The sequence below is a fragment of the Triticum dicoccoides genome, chromosome 3B (genome assembly GCF_002162155.2).
Source record: "Triticum dicoccoides isolate Atlit2015 ecotype Zavitan chromosome 3B, WEW_v2.0, whole genome shotgun sequence".
Lineage (NCBI taxonomy): Eukaryota > Viridiplantae > Streptophyta > Magnoliopsida > Poales > Poaceae > Triticum > Triticum dicoccoides.
In genome coordinates, this window is record NC_041385.1 from 508,775,779 (window position 1) to 508,785,270 (window position 9,492).

Genomic DNA, 9,492 nt, shown 5'->3' on the forward strand with positions numbered 1-9,492 from the left:
AAAGCCATCAATTTGTGTCTAACTAGAAGATACCAAATTCATTGCTCATTTTGACATATGAATGTATAGACAACTTTTGTACGAAAGTGTGCAGTAATCGCGACAACCTTTTCAAATCAAGTTGAAATAGGGTTCTACTATATAATTGCATACACGACTATTGTGCTATCAATTTATTGACCACAAAAAATACCATTTCCGCGTGTCAATCCAACACACACTTGAATTCTTTTACCAAAGGATTATGCAATTTCATGAGATATGGGAAAACTACTGTACAAATAATTGCTCCTTTTGCTCCTCATGCTTATCTATATGCAAGAACATATAAAAAATCAAGTTCATTGTTTATCATCCTTAAGTTGATAATAAGCAAATATCAATGGTTGGTGGAGAAACAATTTTCTTGATGAGTATACATGTGATTCGGTACAAAACTACAAGCTAACGCATATCCTAACACAACCTCTTTATCTCGGTGATGGGTGAACCAAAAGCGACAATACGATGCCATGGGTCACAAGACACCTCCGCACAAAAAGGTTACGATGGACGACATATTGCAAGCATGCAACACGAAGATAACCACGTGTGCAGTTTTGTGACTTCGGTGCAAGATAGGGATATCCATATATCTTCCTTTTGCGCTAATAATAATTCATATAAACCTCTGGGATATCTACTTTCGGCGTGGAAAGTCTACTAGTCCAACGTAGAGTGATAAACATGATAGCAAGCTGCATTCATATATAAGATATCTCTAATCCACATGAAACTCAGTTTCTCCGATAAATCCATAAATGGCCACTGTACAAAATTACAAACCTCCCCATATAAACCAGATATCGTTAAGATCTACACTGGGGTTAATCTAAAAAATAGTTACATCAAATCGTATCAAAAGTCATCATGATATAATCATTTTTCTTCAAGAAATGCAAATAACCTATTTACGCCCCTCCATTTCTACCATAAAGGCCCCTAGCTATATGTTTAATTGTTGTTAGTACTCCCTCCATCCGGAAATACTTGTCGGAGAAATGGATGTATCTAGACATATGTTAGTTCTAGATACATCCATTTTTATCGATTTCTTCGACAAGTAATTCCGGATGGAGGGAGTATGTTTTTAAGCTTTCTTCTTTTAGAACCCTCGTGCTATTCTCATTCTCACATGAATTTAAGGCAGAGCGGAAAATCTTTATTTCAGTTTCAGCAACAATTCAAAGAGAAAGTAAGATGTCATAGGATCACAAACACCGATTGTGTATAAAGGTTGTGTCACACTCCATACAACTGGCGTACCACTAAGGCAACTAAGTGTGGCTCATGGCAATCGAATGGGTAACAATGTAAATACAACATCAATAAAAGGTAAAATAGCTTTACATGTAAAAGACAGGTCATGTACATTTTCTAGTAACCGACACGAGAGAAGAAAGCCATCAATCTGTGCCTAACTTTAGGATACCAAGTTCATTGCTCATTCCGACATATGAATGTATAGACAACTTTGTACAAAAGTGTGCAATAATTGTGATAACCTTTTCAAATCAAGTGGAAAAACAGTTCTACGATAATTGGATACATGGTGCAATGTAAGTAAGATATCAATTAACTGACAATGAAAAATGCCATGTTTGTGTTTCAATCGAACACACATTTGGAAAGTTTACAGAAGGATATGCAATTTAGTGAGATATGAAAAACTATTGTACATATAATTACTCCTTTTGCTCCTCATACTTATCCATATGCAAATAACATATAAAATATAATGTTCATTGTTTATGATCTTTAAGACGATAGTAAGCCAATATCTAGGGTTGGTGAAGGACACAATTTTCTTGATGAGTATACACGTCATTTGGTACAAAACTGCAAGCTAACGCATATCTAGATACAACCTCTTTATCTCGATGACGAGTGAACCAAAACTGACATGATGACATAAGGCCAGAAGACACGTCGCACAAAAAAGTTACAGTGGACGACAGATTGCAAGCATGCACCGCTAAGATAACAACGTGTACGATTTTGTGACTTCGGTGCAAGATAAGCAAAATATCTATCCATATATATCTTTCTTTTGCGAAAGCTAATAATTCATATAAATATCTACTTTCGGCACGGAAAGTCTACTAGTCCGACATATGGAGCGATAAACATGATAGTAAGCTGCATTCATATCTAGGATATCACATGAAACTCAGTTTGATTGTCATTAGTGTCAAAAAACGTCTTACATTATGGGATGGAGGGAGGAGCTAATAGTGTCAAAATTGTGTTACATTTTTAGACAGAGAGGGAGTAATATTTATAACGTTCAAAATCAAGTGACCAGATCACTCCACTCCAATACTCTATGGTCGTACTATTAAATCGAAACAAGCAGCACGAGAATACTCGAATGCACCGAACGAGCCAGCATTAATTACGCTCCGAACGAAGACCTCGAGGTAAATGCGCATTACGCTTGCGATAAAAACCGTACGGGCCGGCCACACGAGAGCAAAGTGCTCCCACGAAACCCCCGTCGCCAGGGTTCCCTCCTGGCCGCCCTGCCATTCCCCGCACAAAAGCCAGTGCGTACCGACGCTTCCCCCACAGCCTGGAGCCGAGCCGCCGTACTTTTCACTCTCTCGCCGTCTCGCGCTCTCCTCCCTCCTCGTTCCCGGGCCTCAGCTCTCAACTCCCAGTTACTTCCTCCTCCTCCTCCTCCTCCCCCTCCCCCTGGCCTCGCCCGCACGCTGCTCGATCGTCGCCTACCTAGTACCTACCATACATACCATCACACCTACCGCCCCTCTCCTCCACTGCCTCTCTCGCCCGCACCGTCAAACCCCCCCGCGTCCGCGATCGAGCCCGCGCCGCGCTGCCCGCCCATCCGAATCCGAAGCCGCCGGGCGCCTCCTCCCGCCGAAGCGAAGCAGGCCGCCTCGGGCTCTCCGCCACCGCGTCCTCCTCCTTCCGCACTGCGCCGCGGCTGCTGGATTGTCGTGGAGATCCACCTGGACCTGTTCCTCCTGCTGGTAAGCCGGCCCTCCCTCACTTGCCTGCGTGGATTCGTTCTGCTCTGATCTACTCGGCCTGTCCTGGCCTCTGAGAATTCGAATCCGAATATATGGACCGCGCCCTGTGCAATCTGTGTAAATGCGTCCGTACCGGGAAATATACTCACTGCAGGTGCGGATTCGTTTGCTGGTACCCCGCCAGTGTGCGCCGCCCATCCGTATGATTCGGTTCCTGTTGTTGCTCAGCGCGCGCAGCATCTCAGGCAGGGGTGTTATTGTCCTGCGACCCCAGAGAATCGGACTCGAGGTGCGGACGCCCCTGATTCCTCCCGTTTTGGTCATAAATAGCCGCCGGAGGAAAGGCTTGAGCTACAGCTCGACGCCATTACATGGCCGTTTATGGGATTGTGGGCTGTACTATGCTTACTGTATGTTGATGCGTAGAGTGGTCTGTTTTACCTTTTCCATTTTTACCCACGATTTTTACCGAGTTGCTAAATTTTGGTAAATAAGAGCCTGGATCTACACCGTGGAGTTAGTGTATGTACTCATACCGGGAGTGGACCCAGTTAGTGACGTGGATAGGATTATTGCCGACATTTTTTGGCTGCCAGCATGAACAGCGCCCACTGGTCATAGCATCTATCTAGTGGATAAAATGTGAGTTAACTGGAACCGTACATCATGCTATGCTTGGTTGTATGCAACAGAACATGCAGGTTGCCCTGGAAGTTTGTGCTGACACATGGCAAACTTTCATGTGATGTTGCGGGTTGGGTTCTTTTTCGGAAGCTGATTTCCATCAGGATGCACGTCAGCTGATGAGACGTGATTCACTTCTATTTAGTTAGTAATCCTTCATTGTACACCACTAACTGAGCTTTACTAATCACAAAGGTTGCCCTTTCCCCTGGGCAAAGCCAAAGCCTCACACAGTTCACATGTCCTCACTCTTTTCAGTTGGATGTCTCAATCAAGTTTTTGAATTTTGAGAAGTAACAAGTAGTTGATTGTTTCTCTCAAGTTTGCACTTATCACTGTACTTTTAAATAGTCTGTTAATCAATCATGCATTTTGTTGTTGAAAAGACGATCCGTTCTCACCATCAGCTTTAGAAGTGGCCAAGGTGTATAGGTGGGTTTAGATTAAGCAAACCCTGACTTGCTGATAAGTCAAAGTATCTGGTTTCTGTTGCTGAGCTGCCAATCAGTTTGGTGGTACTGCAGATGGGGTGAAAGAATCCCCGTGCAGATAATTAGATATAAGAAAAGCTCTGGTCTCTACTAAACTTTGTCTGAGTGGTTTCTGCTTTTCTTGAGATCTGTATTAAGTTTCTGTTTTATTTTGCAGATATCAGCCAGACTGATCAGTGGTCATATTGAATACAAAGTTTTCTCGTATAGCTTTTGTTAGCATGCAAAAGATGGTGCCCATGGGTTTGGAATGAAGGACTACACTACCTAGAAATGGATGAAACACCAACTAGTTCTGGGCGATCTGAAGCTACTTCATGTGAACCTAGTTGGTGGCCGCCAGACTTTTTGGAGAAGATAGAATCTGTCGCCTTAGCAAGAGAACAAGAAGTTCTGGCTGAAAAAGAATCGCGATTCAATCTGTCAAATTCGAGGTCCTCATCCTGGAAGGCTTCTCAGTTACTGTGGTCAACTGGAACTTATTCAGGGTTTATTCCAAATGGTTTCTATTCTATCATCCCGGTGAGTATCTCCCCCTCCCCCAGTAACCATGTTTTGTTCTTTGGAGACATAGTCCTTAACTCCTTATACAAGAACTACACTAGATTATTTGTGCACGTCATGTGGCTTTTGAGTTAGATGCTCCCAAATTCATGTCAAGCACTCGCTTTCTGAAGAAGATGCTTAATGCTCCATCTAAACTGGTGGCTATGGAAGTGGACTTAATTTGATTTTTTTTTGTTGTCCTTCGCCTGCTGCTGTTTCCAGGACTCTATGTAAGACAACACATGTTATCCTGCCCATATTTTCCTTCTTGTGTTGTGCGGGTCTTGATGGATGGTTCTTTTGGTGGCTTTGTATTATTTCAGTGTAGTAACGATAAATCTGAATGGAACAAGCTGCCTATATTGAAGGGCAGCATTGTTTTAGACCATCATATTTCATATGGTTCAGAAAGTGCCACAGTTTTGCAGCATTGTGAAGCATGTCAACCTTCCCAATGTCTTTTCTCAAGTTGTTTTCTCGGAAAATGAGGAATCAAGTTCCTAGGTCATAAAACTATGGATCATTGGGAAAACACTAGAATTTGAACTTATGATTTCGCAACAACTTTTACTTCTCTTCTCAATCTGATTATTAAGTCCCGAATGATTTAGAGGATGTTCTGCTTTTGTTCAGTTCTTTGTGGTTATGTTTTTTCCACCTGTGATGCTCTCATACAGGATAAAAAGCTGAAGGAGAGTTTCCCAACAATACCATCACTAACTGACCTTCAAAGTCTTGAAGCAGATGGGCTTAAGCCTGAAATAATTGTTGTAGATGCTGAAAAGGATAAGAAGATTTTCATGTTGAAGCAGCTTAGTGGCGCACTTGTGAAAGGATTGAACAATCCAGCTCTAGTGATAAAGAAGATAGCAGGTTTGGTAAGTTCAAGAAAGTATAACCCGGTACAAGTGTATTTTTCACATGTGCAATTCCTCATTGGGGGCTTGGTTGATCACTGCTATGGTGTGATCTTGGGATACTTCTGATGCTTAATGGACATGTAAAACCAATTTTGGTTAAAACATTCGGTTAGAGTAGTATTGGTGACTGATATTTTAGTTAGTCCTTGCATTAGTTACATCAAATCGTTCTTATTGAATTGATGCTTAAGTAAGAAAGAATTAACTTATTGCTTGATGTATCTAATAGAACTTGGCAAGTTATTCTCGAACAGGTTTTTGACTGCTTCAAGGGCCAAAACTCTGATGCAAGTCCAGGAAGAGCTTCAACCGAAGATACTCACTTCTTTGGAAATAGAGGACCACAACTTCTTGGGCAGATAAGGCATGGATCATGCCGACCCCGAGCTATCCTATTTAAAGTTCTTGCAGATGCTGTTGGCCTTGAGAGTAAACTTGTTGTGGTATGTTGACATCCCTTTTCAATCTTTTGTATATTTCAGATATTTCTTTGTGCATCGAATAATATTCCGTGTTCATGTTATATTTCGGATAAAATTAAGTTCAAATGCTTAAAATTGTGTCCTTCACAGGGTCTACCTGATGACGGTGCAGTTGGATTTGTGGACTCCTACAAACATATGTCTGTGGTAGTTCCACTGAATTCTATGGAGCTACTAGTTGACCTTATGCGATTTCCCGGCCAGTTGATTCCTTTTTCAGCCAAGGCCATCTTTATATCACATATCTCTGCTGCGGGTGAGAGTGATTCAGCTGAAAATGACTCGTGTGATTCTCCCCTGGAGCCCAACAGTCCTCTATATGGATTATCTGATAAAGTTGAAGCTGAAGGGTATGCTTATGCATTAAATATCTCCTCTTAGTTATGCAATTCAGGCCTTTATTTTTTTTTAATATCACTATGAGTATCATGATAGAGAGCTAATAGTTCACTCACTGGACAAAATGTTAGTTGGCATATTGAGTGGCTCACACCCTTTTATGGATGAACTTATACCGTGAACCTTTGAACAGGTAGCATGGCTTCCCACTGTCATTAAAGTTCAAAAATAAAATAAACAGATAGCATGGTCTGATTATAGAGAAAAAAAATCATAGTTTGTGTTGTTGGGCAGGTTATTAATGACTTTTAAACATAATCATGCAATAGAACTGTAAGATTGATAATTATTCTAGCATATGCTTGTTGAAACAAATAATTTTGTAAGACATGGTGATGTATGCCCCTTGCTGGTTTAGGTTGGTTGGTTGGAACATTATTGAATGTATGGCGGCTACAACAGTGAATCTTCACACTGGCCGCAATAGAAGCTGAGACAGGTTATTTGCATGAAGAGAAAATACAGAATATTTGAGAAATTTACGTCGGAAGTTTATATCTGACAACATTAACCAAATAAAGAAATTGTACAGAAGAAAATCAGTCATGGATATTTTAATTGTATAGTTGTTGTGCTATGGTTCTAAATAGCGTCTGTATCGGCTGATATATCGCCGACATTGCGGTTTCGGCTGCCTTCTTATATCAAGTATGGTCTGATATTTTGGTCACATCAGCCCCAGTATTGGTCATATCGGCCGATAATTCGGTCATATCGCTCTTTCTACACCAAATCTACGAGCACAGTATCCGATATTTTGAATCTTGAAATTACCATTAGAAAAGGCAAAGAGATCTTGTAGAAGAATAGGTTACATGCTCAGGTATATCATATATGGAGAAAAAGGCACCTATCAGCTGTATTGGTTCTTTCATATTTTTTTGTGCAATCCTTCTGTTAATTTTTCCCAACTTTCTAGAGTTTATATTTGAGCAAGATAAAAATATTCCATCTCTATCTCAGTACAGAATCGAAGCTTCATCAAATCTATCTGGGCGTTCATTGCGTAATACAATGTTGAGATCGAGAACATTCTCAGAGGGGAAATTAAGGTATCACCTAATGATATAATATTAGTCACTATCCATTGATTGGTAAATTTTGCTTTAGTATACACCCCTTCGGGGATATGGCTTTTGAATTCCAGTCACTTACAAAGCACAGTTCCATACTTTTCTCTGATAATCAGTATTACTGCAAGGATAATAATCATTTTATTGCAAAGTACATACTACATTACACAAATCAATGTACACATGCATGCTGTGTATTTTTCCATGCCTGCATGCAGAATTTTAAAGCAAGTTAGCGTTCCAACCCAACGCTTACATCATACTCTAGGGTCATCTCAAGTTCTCAACATCCATCTTATAGCCGCGATGGCTTCTTGGCTTGTGCCAGCCCATATTACATCGAGAGCGTCTTGTGGAAGGGGTGCGAGACAAGCTGCTGGACAAGTGTCTCGCAGCGGGAGGTGGAGAATCTTGCACATTCTGGAACATGTCTGTCAGTGTAGGAAGTAGATCAACGTAACGAAGATGAGTCGGGAGTCAGTCGGCTGAAGGAGGCCATGACAGAGGGGTGAGCCGAGTGGTGTTGCAAAACTGGAATTCACATTACCAATTAAGGACTAGTTTGAATCCCTACCTTTGATCTGCATTAAAACTCATAACCTATTAAAAATGCCGCGCACCACGCGCTGTGCCCGGCACGGTACGCCGGCATCCCAATCTTCAGCCCACCACCCCTTGCAGGATGTGGGACCACATGCCGCATTGCGCTCCCCGCCGAGGGGGTTGGGAGCGTGTTTTGGCGTGATGCCTCGGCAGGCGTGCCCTCAAGAGTGGCAAAGATCTTTGACATCTACCAGAGCATTGATTCCTGGTCCTTCACCAATAAGATGGAACTCTTCCTTCTCTTTCATAGAATGAAAGTATTGTCGAGATGTCTTGTTTGTTTTTGTCAGAATTTTATGTAATAATCTCATACTTGTGTCAATATTTTTGAGTTTTTACTGCATTTTCCATTGCATTTTCTAAGAAATTGTTGGTTGTTTAAACCAGCACATCATGTAGTGAGCCAAACATCGCAAATGCCTTCTGGAGGCGAAGCCAGAGGAGAGGAGTTGCTGAAGAACCTCGTGGTGCTAGTTCAAGGTTTCCACTCGACTCTAGGCATTAACTGCTTTAGTAAAATTCTATAATCCCTTGTATTGCTGTTCGTAGTTCTTTTCCTACAATCTTATTGCTGAGAGGTACCAAGGTATTTTTACCGAGGGTTTAATGCACTAATTTTTAGGTTCTATGCATTGTTCATAGGCTTGGGAAATGCCATTTTGACGAATTACATGCTCTTCTTTGTTTGGTTTGCAGATGCACTCATACACGCCTTTCCTAAAATCATCCTATTTTGTATTCACCAAAACTTGCACTAATATTACCATATTACGTGCATGCTTATAGTTTGTATGCTTTTCTGTGTTACCAAATGTTTACCTAGTAGTGAGTATTCTCTTACATGATAGGAACTATGAGCATCGATCTATTGTTTCATTCTGTCTCCCTCCCAGTTTCTGGTGGTATATATGTTCTCACAGGATACTTTTGTCGCTTTCCCCTGTTGTAGTCCTGAGCATCCGTTAATGAGGGCCAAGGGAAGATCTATACTTGGTGGTGACCGGCAATCGTTTCAAGAATACACTGATAGAGTTACTCTAAGGTTTGCCAGTGTTTTTTTATTGGTGTGGTGTTGCATTTCTTAATTTTTTTTGCTGGCGCAACTATTTCCACTGTATATCTATTGACCAATTTGTTTCAGTTGGTCAGCTTGACTGCCTACTGCCATAAATACAAACTGCTGAGAAAATATCAAAACGAATTACACAACCTACCCCCTCCCCACCCCTCCCTTCGCGACCGCGTCGCCCCCGCGGTTGACC

General features: G+C 41.4%; 1 protein-coding gene across 2 annotated transcripts in view; it reads left to right on the forward strand.

Moving 5' to 3' along the window:
* The first annotated feature begins 2,532 nt into the window (after nucleotides 1–2,532).
* The window catches only part of LOC119276792 (serine/threonine-protein kinase EDR1-like), a 12,895-nt gene continuing 5,935 nt past the window's right edge, over nucleotides 2,533–9,492 (forward strand). Inside the window, exons 1-8 of one of the 2 annotated variants that reach the window (XM_037557950.1) lie at nucleotides 2,533–3,032; nucleotides 4,365–4,729; nucleotides 5,431–5,631; nucleotides 5,928–6,116; nucleotides 6,246–6,505; nucleotides 7,523–7,606; nucleotides 8,618–8,710; nucleotides 9,180–9,272. In XM_037557950.1, the coding sequence (XP_037413847.1) occupies nucleotides 4,481–4,729; nucleotides 5,431–5,631; nucleotides 5,928–6,116; nucleotides 6,246–6,505; nucleotides 7,523–7,606; nucleotides 8,618–8,710; nucleotides 9,180–9,272 (1,169 nt within the window). In that variant the 5' untranslated portion in view covers nucleotides 2,533–3,032; nucleotides 4,365–4,480. The remainder of the gene's footprint in view (nucleotides 3,033–4,364; nucleotides 4,730–5,430; nucleotides 5,632–5,927; nucleotides 6,117–6,245; nucleotides 6,506–7,522; nucleotides 7,607–8,617; nucleotides 8,711–9,179; nucleotides 9,273–9,492) is intronic. The other variant, XM_037557949.1, reaches the window with a different exon arrangement.